The sequence below is a fragment of the Equus przewalskii genome, chromosome 2, assembly GCF_037783145.1.
Source record: "Equus przewalskii isolate Varuska chromosome 2, EquPr2, whole genome shotgun sequence".
Taxonomy (NCBI): Eukaryota; Metazoa; Chordata; class Mammalia; order Perissodactyla; family Equidae; genus Equus; species Equus przewalskii.
The window spans coordinates 53,482,938-53,499,081 of record NC_091832.1 but is presented as its reverse complement, the minus strand read 5'-3'; the positions used below and the strand labels follow the sequence as shown (position 1 = coordinate 53,499,081).

The 16,144-nt window shown below is 33.7% G+C and overlaps 1 protein-coding gene across 3 annotated transcripts in view; it reads right to left on the bottom strand.

Annotated features, from left to right (window-relative positions):
- The window catches only part of ADAM7 (ADAM metallopeptidase domain 7), a 65,505-nt gene that overhangs the window by 47,010 nt on the left and 2,351 nt on the right, over positions 1-16,144 (bottom strand). The window contains exons 1-2 of one of the 3 annotated variants that reach the window (XM_070606979.1): positions 15,400-15,423; positions 14,706-14,782 (exon numbers count right to left, since the gene is read on the bottom strand). In XM_070606979.1, the coding sequence (XP_070463080.1) occupies positions 14,706-14,782; positions 15,400-15,408 (86 nt within the window). In that variant the 5' untranslated portion in view covers positions 15,409-15,423. Of the gene's footprint in view, positions 1-11,169; positions 11,249-14,705; positions 14,783-15,399; positions 15,424-16,144 lie in introns of those variants that run through there. The other 2 variants (XM_070606977.1, XM_070606981.1) reach the window with 2 other exon arrangements.

Sequence of the window (16,144 nt, the reverse complement as noted above, 5' to 3'; positions counted from 1 at the left end):
ATTGTAAGTAGCTAGGGAAGAGAAGCTTAATTAATTGTTTCTATCCATGCTATCTGGTGAGGTCTCTGATAGCAGCCAGCAGGTTGCCTGTTTCTTGTTCAGCAAAAACGACATTCTTCTGTGCTCTGAAATTTACTCAGCTCTCTCTCTCTCTGAATTACCCCATGTGGATATAGCCATTTTAACGTTCAAAAGTCCTCAAGAAGAAAAGTGGAACATTGACTATATTAGAGATGCAATGATGATGGAGTAGAGAAAGCTCTAGCATCAGTACCATTACTTGAGTTTGACTGAATGGAACAAGCTCAGAATCAGTCCTGAGAGGTGGAACATATACTATGTCATATGAACATGAAAATACATTTATATACTTGTAAACACATAAACATGTTCACGATTAAAGTTGACATCATCCACTCTACATAATTGTTGATCTAATGGTCTTCTCTTACTATATAATAATCATTTATTCAAAAACATATTTTTACAAAACAAAATCAGGGAAATATTTAACATGAATTGAAAATATCTGCCTGTGCACTCTTACTCATTTTTCCTCAAAGAGCTGGCAAAACAATTCGAATTAGAGCAGGATCAGTAGATTTCCCTTTATGCCTGTGTTTCGTGAACATACCTTGCCTTCATTCACTGTAACTCCAAATAGCAAGGGTTATATATTCAACATGTGACCAGAATGTATATTTCAGCTCAGGCACTGAATCATAGTGGGTGTCCTTTCTTTTATTCCTCCAAAATTATATTGTAAAATTTTATTTCTTGTAAAACAAAGGATCCTGCATTTTTCAATTTATGAAGACAAAGCACTAGTATCTAATTTTTAAATTTTTCTTTTGAAATAATTATAGATTCATAAGTAGTTCCAGAGATAGCGTAGCAGAGTCTGGTGTCTGTGTACCCTTCACTTAGTTTCCCTAATGGTTACATCCTAAATCATTATAGTACAATATCAAAACCCAAAATATACGCTAGTATAATGTGTATGTGTGGTTATGTATCATTTTATCTTATATGTAGATTTGTATTGCGCCACCTCAAGCAAAATACAGAACTATTCCATCACCAGAAAGATCTCTCTCATGTTATTCCTTTATAATCACTTATCTCCCCTCCATACATCTTCCATACTCCCTGACAACAATAGAAATGACTAACCCATTTTCTGCCTCTAAAATTTTGTCATTTTGAGAATGTTATACCAATGGAATAATATAGTATGTGATCCTTTGAGACTGGCTTTTTTTTTCATTCAGTATAATGCCCTCATAATCCATCCAAGTTGTTCCATTTTATCGTAGAGTAGTATTCCACGATATGGGTGTACCACAGTTTGTTTAACCATTCACTTGTTGAAGAGATCTGAGCTGTTTCCAGTTTGGGGCTTTTGTGGGTAAAGTTGTAAACATTAGCGTACAGCTCTTTGTGTGAACATAAGTTTTTGTTTCTCTGAAATAAATACCCAAGAGTACAACCGATACATCTCATAGAAGTTGCATATTCAGTTTTTAAAGAAATCACCAAATTTTTTTCCAGAGTGCTATATCATTTTATATTCCCATCAGCAATGTATTAATGATCCAGTTTCTCTCTGTCCTTTGCCAGCATTGGGTGTTGTAACTATTTTTTAATTTTAGCCATTCTGATGAGTGTGTAATGATATTTCATTGTAGGTTAATATGCATTTCCTGAATGGCTAATGATGTTGAACATCCTTTCACATACTTATTTGTCACCTGTATATCCTCTTTGGTGAAATATCTCTTCATGTCTTTTGCTCTTTTTTCAGTTGGATGCCTAGATTTATTTTTGTTGAGTTTTGAGCACTCTTTTTACCTTCCGGGCACTGGTCCTTCATTGGTTGTGGTTTGCAAATGTTTCCTCCCAACCTGCAGCTTGTCTTTCATCCTCATAACAGGGGCTTTTTCAGAGCAAGCACTTTTCATTTTGATGAAGTCCGATTTATCAGTTTTATCTTTTACTGATCACGCTTCTGGTGTCAAGTCTAAGAATTCTCTGCCTAGCCCTAGATCCTGTAGATATTCTCTTACTTTATCTAAATGTTTTGTAGTTTTGCATTTTACATTGATGTCCCTAATTCATTTTGAGTTAACTTTGATGTAAGTTTTAGAATTTAGATTGAGGTTCTTTTTTAATTTTTTGCTATGGATATCCAATTGTTTCAGCACCATTTGGGGAAGAAATTATATTTTCTCTATTGATTTGCTGTAAAAACTGCCCAAAATCATTTGGTTTTACTTGTGTAGAACTATTTCTGAGTTCTCTGTTTGATTCCATTAATCTATGTGTCTATTTCTCTGACAATACGACATTGTATCTATGTAATATTTCTTGAGATTTGGCGAAGTGATTCTTCCTGTTTTCTTCTTTTTTCAGACTTGTTTGAGCTACTCTAGTTCCCTTGTCTTTCCCCAGAAATTTTAGAATAATCTTGTCGATATTTACAAAAACTTTCACAGTGATTTTGATAGGAATTGTGATAGTCCTATATATCAATTGGAGGAAAATTAACATTTTTACTATATTGAGTCTTCCAATCCGTTAACATAATATGACTTCATCTATTTACATCTTTTTGATGTTTTCATCAGCATTTTGTGGTTTTCAGTGTACAAGTCTTGTATATATTTCTCAGACTTATAACTGAGTGTTTTATTCCTTTATTTCAAGTGATTCAAATGGTGCTATATTTTAAATTTCAGTTTCCACGTGTTTATCAGTAATATACAGAAACACAATTGATTTCTGAATGAGGATATCCTCTGTGACCTTGCTGAACATTAGGAGATGTTTTTTGTTTGCTCCTTTGGCAGATTCTTTGGGATTTTCTATGCAAACAGTTATCAAATCATCTGCAAATAGGGACTTTTTTTCTACCTTCCCAACCTATGTCTTTTCTTTCTTTTTCTTGCCTGGTTGCACTGACTAGAACATGTGGGAATATGTTAAATAGTAGTGGTGAGAGTGGACATACTCGCCTGGCTCCTGACTTTAGGAGGAAAGTCTTCAGTCTTTCACCATTAAGAATGATGTTAGCTGTAGGGTTTTATAAATATTCTTTACAAAGTTGAGGACATTCCCCTGTATTCCTAGTTCCTAAGAATCTTTAATCTTAAATGAGTGTTGAATTTTGTCAAAATCATTTTCTGCAACAGTTGACATGATCATGTGATTTTTCTTCTTTAGATTGTTAATATGGTAGACTATATTGATTGATTTTAGAATATTAGATAAGCCTGTAACCATGGGGAAAAAAAACCATTTGTTCATGGTGTATAATTCACTATACATTGTTGAATTCTATTTGCTAATATATTGTTAAGAAGTTCTGCATCTACATTCATGAGGGATATTTATCTGTACTTTAATTTTGTTTATATTTATACCTGGTTTAGGCATCAGGGTAATACTGGCTTCATAGAATGAGAAGGAAAGTATCCCCTCTTCTATTTTCTGGAAGACATTATATAAACAACATATAGTTCAGTGATATTTTTTCATCCCCGCTGCCATTCTCTGTCTTTTAATTGGAATAGTTAGACCATTTAGATTTAAAGCAATTATTGTTTTTTAAGGCTTAAATCTGCCATTTTATTTTTTGTTTCTACTTCTTCTCACTCTCCATTTTTTTTCTTTTAGGAAGATCAGCCCTGAGCTAACGTCTGCTGTCAATCCTCCTCTTTTTTACTGAGGAAGATTGGCCCTGAGCTAACATCCATGCCCATCTTCCTCTACTTTATATGTGGGATGCCTGCCGCATAAGCAATGCGTGGGTCTGTGTATGGGATCTGAACCAGCGAACCCCGGACTGCCAAAGCAGAGTGTGCAAACCCAACTGCTGTGCCACCAGGCTGGTGTCTTCTTGTTTTTTTTTCATGCTCTATTTTCCTTTTCCTTCCTTCTTGTGGGTCACTTGAATATATTTTCAAATTTCATTTTGATTTATTTCTGCTACCATACCATAGTATTTTTCGATGTATCTCTTTGTATAGTTTCTTAGTTGATTAAAAAATATATATATATTTATATATATATATGTAAAAGCAACTATACTGTGTCTTGGAATGGGTTTTTTTTTTTAGTTTATCCCATTTTGTGTTTGTTCATCTTCTTGAACTAGTAAGTTTTGGGGGTTTTCTTTGGCAAATTTGGAGATTTTCAGTATCAAAGTTTTCCTTGAATAACTTTTTAGTTCCATAATCTGATAACATCAATTTTACATCTTTTATTTTAGTTTCATGTATTTCTGATACTCTTTTTTCTTTTGATTTTTGGGGTTTTTTTTTGGTTTTGTTTTTGGTGAGGAAGATTGGCTCTCAGCTAGCATCTATTTCCAATCTTACTCCTTTTGCTTAATGAAGACTGTCGCTGAGCTAACCTCTGTGTGAATCTTCCTCCATTTTGCATGTGGGACTCTGCCACAGCATGGTTTGATGAATGGTGTGTAGGTCCACAGTTGGGATCCGACCCCATGAACCCCAGGCCACAGCGAAGTGCACAAACTTAACCATTATGCCACCATGCTGGACTCTGATAGTCTGTTTTATTTCCAGTCAATTTTCTCCCTGTTATTCAGATTGTGTAATTCCTATTATTCTATGTTAACTGATTATTTTTACTGTCCTCTCCATTCTAGTGGGGAGCCCATCTATTGAAGGTTTTATTTTTTCCCAAGTATTTTACTTTTCAGTTCTAAAATTTCTGTTTGGCTTTTCTTTATATCTTCTATTTCTTTGTTGAGATTTCCTATTCATTTCCTGAGGCATTCTCTTTTTTCATTTATTTCAAGTACGTTTGTCATTGCTCATTGGAACATTTTTATGGTAGCTATTTTAAAATCTCGTCAGACAATTCTAACATCTATTTCACTTTGGTGTTGGCAATTATCAATTGTCTTTTCTTTTTTATATTTAAATATTTTTGGATTTTGGTATGATACATGATTTTCAATTAAAACTTGGGTATTTTGGTATTATATTACAAGGCTCTGGATCTTATTTAAACATTGTGTTTTAGCAGGTCTCCTCTGATACCACTCTAATGCAGGGCACCTCATTACTGTCAAGTGGGGCTGGACATCCAGGTTTGGCACTTGGCCTACATAAGCTCCTTGTTGTTGCTTGGTGAGGGCCAAAATTCTGTCTTTCCACTAGGCCTCTGCTGGAACTACCCCAGCTAGAAAAGACAGGGATGCTCATCTATGCTCCCCACGTGGCTTCCACTGATACTGTGAGGAGTGGCCTTATTGACACTTCTCTAGGCCTCCTCTGACATTAACCCAGCAGGGAGGGTGAGAGGTACCTCATTTTGCTGGGTGGGCATGGTGTCTAGGCTTTACACATTGTTTCTGCTTACACTACTGTGGGAAAAATGGGGCTCCCTACCACTGGACCAAGATGAAAGTCCTGGCTCCCCATTTAGCTAGGTCTGACATCACTACACAGAAGAGGGAATGGTTGGGGTACCTTTTTATAGCCTGACAAGGATAGAAGTTTAGTCTTTCCAATCTGCATTTTCTGGTTGGGATGGGAATGGAGCCACAGTTTTTTCTGTGATGTTTGCTAGAGTAGAACATTTATTACCTAAACTTTTTTTGTCTTTCTAGCCTACCTCTTTCTTAACCTTTTGGCTAAATAGAGCAGGATTTTTGGGGACTTTTTTTTGTCTGTGTTTCTTGGCATTTCCAAGTTGTTTATTTCTCCAGTATCCAGTCTGGTATATATGAAGCAAAAAGAAAATTCAAGAAACTCACACTGTGTCTGTCTTTCCTTGGGTACAAAAGTCCCCATCCGTCAGTCTTCTTACATTTGTTTTATATATGTAATGTCCAGAGGTTTTAGTTGTAGTTAGTGGCAAGAATGAGGAAAAGTATGTCTGCTCCATTTTTCTGGAAGTGAAAACCTATAGTCTCATTTTTTAAAATAAATCAAAATATATCATTTTAAGAAATTTTATAGAATTTTGTACCATTTGGCATTCCATTCTTTAATATGATTTAATATTAAATATGATCATGATGTTTGGGCTGCAGAAAAGCACAAGTTATGCTTACTGTTATTTTAAATCTAAAAATATACATACATTACATAATCACAATACATTTATCATCACATAGTATTTTTGCCATGGTAGAATCTATTAAATCTAGGGACTAACCAAGATGGCAACTGGACATCAGCGTTTCTCTCAAATTAAATATTTTGTGTGAATATTGAAACATGTAATACATGAGGAAAAAATGATAATGCTCAAATAGCCATAATAAATGATTTAGAAATGGCAAATCATGAAGATTCTACAGTTTCAAAAATGCTTTATGGTCATGTGTTCCTGATCTAAGAGTGATTTAACATTTCAGTGACTACTTGGATGTTGGAGGAGTAAGCATGCTAATGGATTTTAACAAATTAGAGGGAAATAGTTGTTATAAGCCACAGAGTTCAAGATATCTCAGAAATAAATATAATAAAGAAAAAGCAAACTATTTGTAAAGTCCTTGAACTTACTTCGAGCTACACCTGGCCACTCCCACTCCCAACATGATAAACTTCCAGAACTGCTTCAAAAACCAACTCAAAACATGCTTCCTGTCTCCAGGTAGACCTTGAGATTCCTTCCTCTATGTGTATTTTACACTTCCAAAGTCTCCTTTTCATGTTTACTACATTTTTATCATATGTTATAGAGATCAGCAAACTTTTCTGTAAACACCAAGATGATAAACATTTTAGGTTAGGTGGGCCACATACAGTCTTTGTTACATGTTCTTTGTCTAGCTTAGTTTTATATTTTTTGTTTATTTTCACTCTAAATATTTTAAAATTTAAAAATTATTCTCAGCTTGCATAAATTGAAACACAGCCCAATTTGGTCCACCAGTTGTTATTTGTCTGCCCTTACTATGTTATCATTTCTATCTTCAAGGTTACCTGTGAATTACTTTAAAGAAGGGACTTATTATTTTTTATTCATGTCTCTCTAGCTCCTAAGACAATATATGGAATATTAACAGTGTTCAGTAAATAAATGCTGTTAAGAATAAAATAATTGTCTGAAATTTGAGCTGCCACTCAAAAGACAGAGTTTGCAGTTTGAGTTCAACAAAGTTAGTTTCCTGATAAAACAAAAGTATCAAACCCCTTCAGAGAAACATAACAGAATCAAAAGTCCCTACCATGTTTTGTTTAAATTGCTCAGCACACAATTTACTCAACTCTAAATTTACTCAACACGTGAAGAAACAGGAAAATTTGAACTATTGTCAAGAGGTAAGTCAAAAAACAGAGATCTACCTCAAGATCATCCAGAGGTTGAAATTATAGATAAAGATTTTAAAGCAGGTATTATAACTATGCTCAACAACGTAAAAGAAAATAGGCTTGAAATGCATGAAAAATCAGCAGAAAAAGGAAAATTATTTTTTAAAACAAATTGAAAATTATGCAATTTAAAAATATTCTACATAAAAAGTTCATTGTATGGGTTCAAAATAAGAATGGAATTGATGGGGCTGGCCCCGTGGCCGAGTGGTTAAGTTTGCGTGCTCCGCTGCAGGTGACCCAGTGTTTCGTTGGTTCGAATCCTGGGTGTGGACATGGCACTGCTCATCAAACCATGCTGAGTCAGCATCCCACATGCCACGACTAGAAGGACCCACAATGAAGAATATACAACTATGTACCAGGGGGCTTTGGGGAGAAAAAGAAAAAAAATAAAATCTTAAAAAAAAAAAGAATGGAATTGATATAAGAAAGAGTTAATAAACTTGATGATAGATCATTAGAAATTATCCAACCTGAAGAAAAGAAAGAAAAAAAAGCAAAGCTTCAGGGACATGTAGGATAATATCAAAAGGACTAAAATACTGACACAGTGCTAGAAAGACTGTGGCAAATAAAATTGGAAAAATAGCGACTGAAATTTTATCCAGTTTGAAGAGGACAAATTACAGTTTCATGAAGTTCAATAAAAAACAAACATGATAAATATGAAGAAAATCACAGTGGTGCATGTTATTGTCAAATTGCAGAGTAACAAAAACTGAGACAAACCTGGAAAGCAGCAAGAGAAAAACAACGTAACATGTACAGGAGAACAGAAATTCCAATTACCACCAACATCTCATTAGAGATTATGGAGGCCAGAAGATAGTAAAACAATGTCAGCATCTTTTGCCAAAAGAAATAAAAATGTTGTCAAAGCATAATTTTACATCCAGCCAAAAATAGCTGGATATAAATGAAGGAATGAAGAATGAAAGAAAAGCAAAGATTATTTCAGATTAAAAAATTTGAAAAACTAAGGTAGATTTTTGCCCACAGACCTGTACTACAAAAATGGGTAATGGAAGTTCTTCAGGCTGTAGTGAGTGAAAGCAGATGAAAAATTAAATCTCTAAGAAAAGGGAGACAGATAATGGTAAACAAGTGAGTAGATAAAAACATATTTTCATTTAACTTCTTTAAGACACATATGACTGTTTAAAGCCAAAATTATAGCCATGCATCGTGGGGTTAATAATGTATATAGGTGTATACATATGACAGGTTAGCATAAAGGAGTAATGGTTGCAAATGGACTTATATGATTGCAAAGTTTTTACATTTTACATAAAATGATACAATAGTAACTGTAAACATATTTTGTAATCTCTAAAACAAAGCTTATAACTAAAGCAGAGAAATATTGCTAAAAAGCCCATAGATAAAAGTCAGTATGCAAAGTTCAAAAGAAAAATCAAATAATCCAAAGACCCAAAGAAGGCAGGAAAAGAAGACCAGAGAAACAAAATACAGAGATAAACAGAAATTAAATATTAAATATAATCATATCATTCATAACATTAAAAGTTAATGGATTAAACATTCCAATTAGAAATCAGATTGTCAGAATTCATTAAAAATCAAGACCTAACTACTTGCTGTATTAAAGAGACACATTTTAAATGTAAAGACAGATAGGTTGAAAAAATGGATAAAAAATAGTACACTATGCAAACAGTAAACATATGAAGGCTGGGATAAGCTAGATTAATATGAGGTGAAATATACTTCCCAACAAGAGGAGCATTCTATAATGAGCTAATGATAAAAGTCAATTCACCATATGAAAAAAACAATTATAAATGTGTATGAATCTAACAGCTAACTAAGCTTCAGAATACATGAAGAAAATATTAAAAGAATTGAAAAAAGAAATAAACAATTCCAAAATTGTAGATGAATATTTTGGCATTTCTGTCTCAACAAGTGTCACAACAAAGTAAAATGAGTAAAAACAGATCTAAATAATCCTACCAACCATCTTCTCCTAATTGTTGTTTATAGAACATTTCACACAACAACTGCAAAATATATATTCTTTTCAAGTGCACATGGTGTGTTTAACAAGTTAGGACATATGTTTGTCCATAAAACAAATTGCAATACATTTTTAAAAAAATTGATCTCATGCAAAGTATATTCTTTATCAAAAATAGAATTAAATCTAAAAAGTTTCACACAAAGATATGTAAATAAAAACCCCATCAAATATTGGAAATTAAATAACACACTCTTAAATAATCCACAAATCAAAGGAGAAATCTCAAAAGAAATTAGAAAATATTTTGAAATGAATGATAATAAAAATACAACATATCATGATTTTCAAGATGCATCTAAATTAGTGCTTGGAGGGAACATCATAGCTTTAAATATTTTAAATACTAATGACAGAAAGATGAAATGTTTGCATAAAAAGAGAACAGTAAGCACTAAGCAAGTAGAAATAATAAATTAATAAATATAATATAATCAGTGAAATCAATATACAAACAATAGCAATAATTAAGAAAGCCAAATTTTAGTTATTTGAAAAGATCAACAAATTGATAAACCTCTTTAAAGTGGTCAAGAAAAAAAGAGGGAGAACTCAAATCACCAATATTAGAAATTATAGAGGGGTTATACTAAAGATAATACAGACATTAAAAGAATAATAAGAGAATATTATGAAACACTTTATGCACCAAAATTGACAACTTAGATGAAATATACATTTTCCTTGTAAATTACAATTTAAAACTGACACAAAATGAAATAGAAAATCTGAATAAAATTGAATTTGGAATCATAAGACCTCCTCGCCACACATACACACAAAAAATCCTCAAAGCACAGATAAATTCACTTGCAAATTCTATCAAACATTCTAAAGTGGACATCCTTTAGAAAATATAGGAAGGAAGAACGCTTCCCAACTCATTTTATGAGGCCAACATGATCCTAATATAAAAATCTGACATAGGCATTAAAAGACCCTAAAAATACAGAATAACATCCATCATTAAAATGGTTTCAAAAACCCTTCATAAAACGTTAGTAAACTGAATACAGCAAACAGAGTTTTATCCCAGGGATCCAAGCTTGGTTTAACATTCAAAAATCAATCAGCATAAATTACCATATGGACATTTCAATGGATGGAGACAAAACACTTTCCTCAAACTTCTCAGGGAACTGTCTTAATCTAATAAATAAAGTATGCCAATGACAAATCCACTGGCAATATCATATTAATCATTCAATATTGAAGACTTTCCTTTTAAGGTCAGGAATAATGTTAGCTTGCCAACTCTCACTACTTCTCAAATTGTACTGGAGTTCTTAGCCATTGCAATAAAGTATAGGAATAAAAGGAATAAGATTAGAAATAAATAAATAAAATCGCCAGTATTTGCTGATGAAAATCTCTAAGTAATCAATAAAACAGTCAATAAATTCATAGATTAAGGCCTCCCAATAGAAAAATGAAATAATAAACATCACAAATATTAAACATGCAGAAATAAGTCTAACAAAAGACATGAGAGAGCTCTACATTATAAATTACAAAACTGATGAAAATTAAAGAAGATTTAAATAAATATAGAGATACAACACGAAGACTCAATATTATTGATATCAATTCTCTCCAATTGATGTACAGATCCAATAAAATCTTAACCAAAGTTCTAGTGGGCTTTTTTAAAAATAGAAATTAATAAGCATATTCTAAATTTTACAGAGAAATGCAAGGGCTCTGCAATTTTTAAAAATTCTGAGAAAGAAGAACAAAATTGGAGAAGTTACCCAAACTGGCTTTTAGACTTACTATCTAGTTGCAGTAATCAAGACAATATGGTCATGGCTTAAGGACTGAAAGGTGGATAAACAGGATAGAACAGAGAGCCAAGAAATAGTCATTTGATTTCGGTCAAAGGTACAAAAGCAATTTAATCCAAAGAAAGGCAATTCAACAAAATGGGCTGGAATAACTAGCTAGGCATATGGAACAACAAGAACGTGGCCCCTCCCACAAATCATGTGGACACACACACACACACACATAAATTCAAGATGATAATACACAAAAATTAAAAGCTAAAACCATGAAGACTTTAGAAGAGGTCACAGAAAGCAATTATCATAAAGGAAAAATTTGATAAATCAAAATTTCTTTAGTATTATAAATTTTTACTCTTTAAAAGACATAGTTAAGAAAATGAATGAAAAAAAGTCACAGGCTAAAAGAAACCATTTAAGAAATATATTTGACAAAAGGATAGTCTGTACGTTATATAAAGATCTCCTCTAACTGAATAAAGCACAAATAAATGGGTAAATATTTAAACAGATACTTTACAAAAGATATACAAAAGGTCAATAATCACATTAAAAAACCTTTCAACAGGGAACTGAAAATTTACCTAGAATGAAGTGTTACCGCAAACTCACTAGCATAACTAAAATTAAAAAGGGGGAGGACACCAAATGGTGAAGAGGAGATGGAGAAACTAGAATTTTCATACACTGTTGGCAGTTACATAAAATTGTACAACCAGTTTGGAAAATGGCAGTTGTTCTTTTTTTTAAATAAAGCTAAACATACACATACCCTGTGACCCAGGAATCTGTTGCCTGGGTGTTCACCAAGGAGAAATGAAGACACATATTTATAAAAAGACTGTACAAGACTGCTCATTCAAGCTTTACTCACGACAGCCAAGCACTGGAAGCAGCCTACGTGTCCATCAGTAGAAGAATGGGTAAACAAACTGTAGTATACTTATACACGGAATAGTACTTAGAAAGTAGAAGACCCAAACTTCTGATACCTGGAGCTACGTTCATGAATTTCATTAATGGCATGCTGAATTAAGGAAGCCTTATACAAAAGAGTACACCCAGTATAAATCTATTTATAAGAGCTTCTAGAATGGACAAAAGTAATCTATAATGAGTAAAACCTCTGTTAGCACGTTTTGAGGGAAGTTGACTAGGAAGGAGAAAGAGTAAGTTTGCTGAGTGACAGTTCTTTTGTAATTCATTTCTACAGGAATTTGGGTAACAAGTTTGTGCATTTGTCAAAATTCAATGAATGTACACTTAAGGTTTGCATTTTGTTGCATGAAAATTTTACATCAAAAGAAAAAACTGTGAACAAATATTAAACACTAAAGATACGCTCATTGAAGTATTTAGAGGGAAGTATACTGATGTCTACAATATAGTTTGAAATGCATGAAAATAAGATGGATGGATGGGTGGATGGATAGAATAACGGATAGACAAGGAAATATGATATGAAACAAGCATGGTAAAATGTTGATGGGGATATGTAAATATGTATATCTTGATGGGATTATGAATATATGTATATATTAATGGGTATATGAATGTTCACTATAAAATTCTTTCAACTTTGTGTGTAAGATCTTTTTTATAATAAACTATTGGTAAAAATGAAAGAGATATAACAGGTAAATAGAACAAAATCATTTTGTGGTTATTTTGAAATAGAATATATAAAACTTTTAGTAAAGTGCTTGGTTGTATAGCATATTCCAAATTAATGTTTCTTTTGCCTCATTTACACATACGAATGTAACTTTACACCTATTAATTGATTTATTATAGTGAAAACAAAGTTGACCCAATCAGTGTTTCCACTGGATGAATAAACAATCTGATTTGACATGGTTGGCCTATGAAGGTTCACCTCTATTTCTCAACATCAACTTATAAAAGAGGTATTCAGTATGGTTAAAATCAAACTAAAGGAAACTCATAGGGGAAATACGGAAAAAAAAGTGGTTACAGAAAAAAGACGGATAAAAATCTAAATTAAAAAGATTGAGGGGCCAGCCCAGTGGCGCAGCGGTTACTTCGCACTTTCCACTTCCGCAGGCCGGGGTTTGCTGGTTCGGATCCCGGGTGCGGACATGGCACTGCTTGGCAAGCCGTGCTGTGGAAGGAGTCCCACATATAAAGTACAGGAAGATGGGCATGGATGTTAGCTCAGGGCCAGTCTTCCTCAGCAAAAAGAGGAAGATTGGCAGTAGTTAGCTCAGGGGTAATCTTCCTCAACAAAAACGATTGAGTGTTTGTTTGTTACCATATTATACGAAAACGTGAATAAATAATATTCACAGATCTGGGATGCTTTTTGGTATGTGTGAAATTCGCTTACTTCTTGAAACTGAGGGAACCAGGTAACGTTGCCTTCTCATTGATCAGCAATATCAACATTAGATTAAACTGCTTTGCATGCCTATAATTCTATAATATACCACTCCAGGCTGATTAGCAGAATTAAACAATGACTAAAATAATGACCTTGGCTATTTGAGGCAGAGGCAGCATGGGGTAATTTTAAAAGCAGGCAGATCTGAGTTAGACAACCAGCATCATTACCTGCATGTGATCCTGGACAACTTATTATCTCAGTGAACCTATGATTCGTCCTCAGTAAAATGGGAATAAAACAATATCTGCTTCATATGGGTATTGTGGGGATTAAGAGAGAAGTTTGAGGAAAGGCACATAGCAATTGCTCAATAAATGTTAGCTTCCTTCCATCCTGGGAGTGTTAGAATATGCACAGTCTGAATAAATTATCAATATAGTTATGCTATTAGATTTATTATACTTCTGTACATTTGTCCAGTGGAGGACTCTGAGTGAAAGGAGGACTTTTCGTTTATTTGTTTGTTTTATATTTTTGCTGTTGTTTTTAGCTAATAGGCCAGAGTCTCATTTCTTCAAGAGAGTTATCCTTCCATTTAACTTAGCATTTGACAATTCTTCATGATTTTAATGTTTGGGACCGGGAGGCCAAGCTGTTGTGTGTAGGAATGGCCCAAAGGAAAACAACGGAAATTCAACAACAACAACAAAAGTTGTGAAGAGAGCTACTGAAGACAGATAGGGGCATTAGAATTATTTAACTTACAGAAGATAACTTGATGAAGTAAATTTTTCCCAGTTCTTAGCTTACTCCCCAACAGAACTTAGTTTGGCATCTATTTTAAATAACTTAGAAGGCATTTTAAAAACCATGGCTTTCAAATATCTTTCGTTCCACCTATTCACAAAGAGGTAACGTATTAACTCTCTTCTTACAGTGAGTACACGGAGCTCAAAGATCTCCAGGTACCCAAAATAGGGACTAATTTAGGAATTGGAGAACAACATCTATAATAGTTGGCGAGCTGTTGAGATGAGATGGACTTATACTAGAAGAGTAAGAATTCAGATTACATATAGATAACAATGACTTGAGGAATTCACTTCACTGGCAGTTTTCACAAAAACTGGGATACTATAGACTAAACAATCTATAAGGTATTGAAGCCAAATAGAACTTACCTTGATTTTAAAAGATGAAGTATTAAGCTTTTTCTATTTAGGCTTATTTCATACAACAATTCTTCTTCATAAGTTTCCTGAAAAACAATACCCATCATGTGACTTAAATGTGTGGCCATTTAGTGTGTGTTGGGAGTTGGTAGTGGGGTGGGTGGAGGGGAAATTGTGGATCTTTCACAGTCTACCCAGCAGCCCAGCATTCAGCAGTCCTTTCGGGCAAAACGATAAATACTGATAAAGCTGAATTTATAAGAGAGCTAATATATGGAGCATTTTTCCTTCAAGTTATTTTCTAATTAAAATTTTTGATGGGCTTTTTTTCTAGTCATAAAATAAAAAGGAAATGAACAAATGCACATTCTCTCCTTGTCTAGAGATGTGCAAGTTGCTACGTTCCTTGCTGCATCCCACCACTCCCCGGATCTTGTGTTTATGTATTTTTAGTTCATCCAGGAGACCACATCACTTTTACTTGCAATGTCTCTGTAGGCTCCTCTAGACTGTGACAGTTTCTCAGACTTTTCTTATTTTTGATGACCTTGACAGTTTGAGGAGTACTGGTCAGGTATTTTGTAGGCTTTCTCTCAATTTAGGTTTTTCTGATGTTTTTCTCTTGCTTAGACTGGGGTTATAGAGATTTGGGAGAAAACAACAACAAGTGCCGTATTCATCACATCATACCAAGAATACATACCATCCACATGACCTTAGCATGACGTCAATATCAACATGATGTTAACCTTGATCACCTAGCTGAGGTAGCATTTGTCAGCTTTCTCCACTGTAAAGCTACACTTTCCCCTTCCAGACCCTAATCTTGGGAAGGAAGTCACTATGCTTAAGGGATGGGAAGTTACGCTCCACCTCCTTGGGAGGGGAGTATCTACAACAACTTTTTGGTTCTTCTGTATGAGAGATTTGTCTATTCTCCCTCATTTATTTACTTATTCAATCATTTACTCATATCAATATAGGTTCATGGATATTAATTTATACTTTATGTTATGGTCCAAAACTGTATCGTTAATTTTGTTGCTCACAGTGTCCCTTCTTTGTTCATTGGAGCTCTTTCAGTTGGCTCCTGTGTTCTTTTGACTTCCATCAATGTTTGGAGTTTGTTTGAGAACTTCTTTACTTTCTGGTACAACAAGATGCTCCAAACTCATCTTGTATATTTCCTGCCCTAGTGTAGTATCATCTTGTATATTCATAGTGGCACTTTTAATATCAGTCCTGATTAAGTCTTAAGACAATAGATGCCAGAAGAGCCCACCGGCTTTTGCACAATGGGTGGTAGAAAGCTGACTTTGCCCTCTTAGCTAAGTATCAACCTTCAACCAATAAAAGGTTTGAGAAGGTGAGAAAAGAACTGGAAATCAAGAGAAAAATTATTTGTAAGGAGATTGTTAGAGAAAAATGGTTGGACATTATTTCCGAAT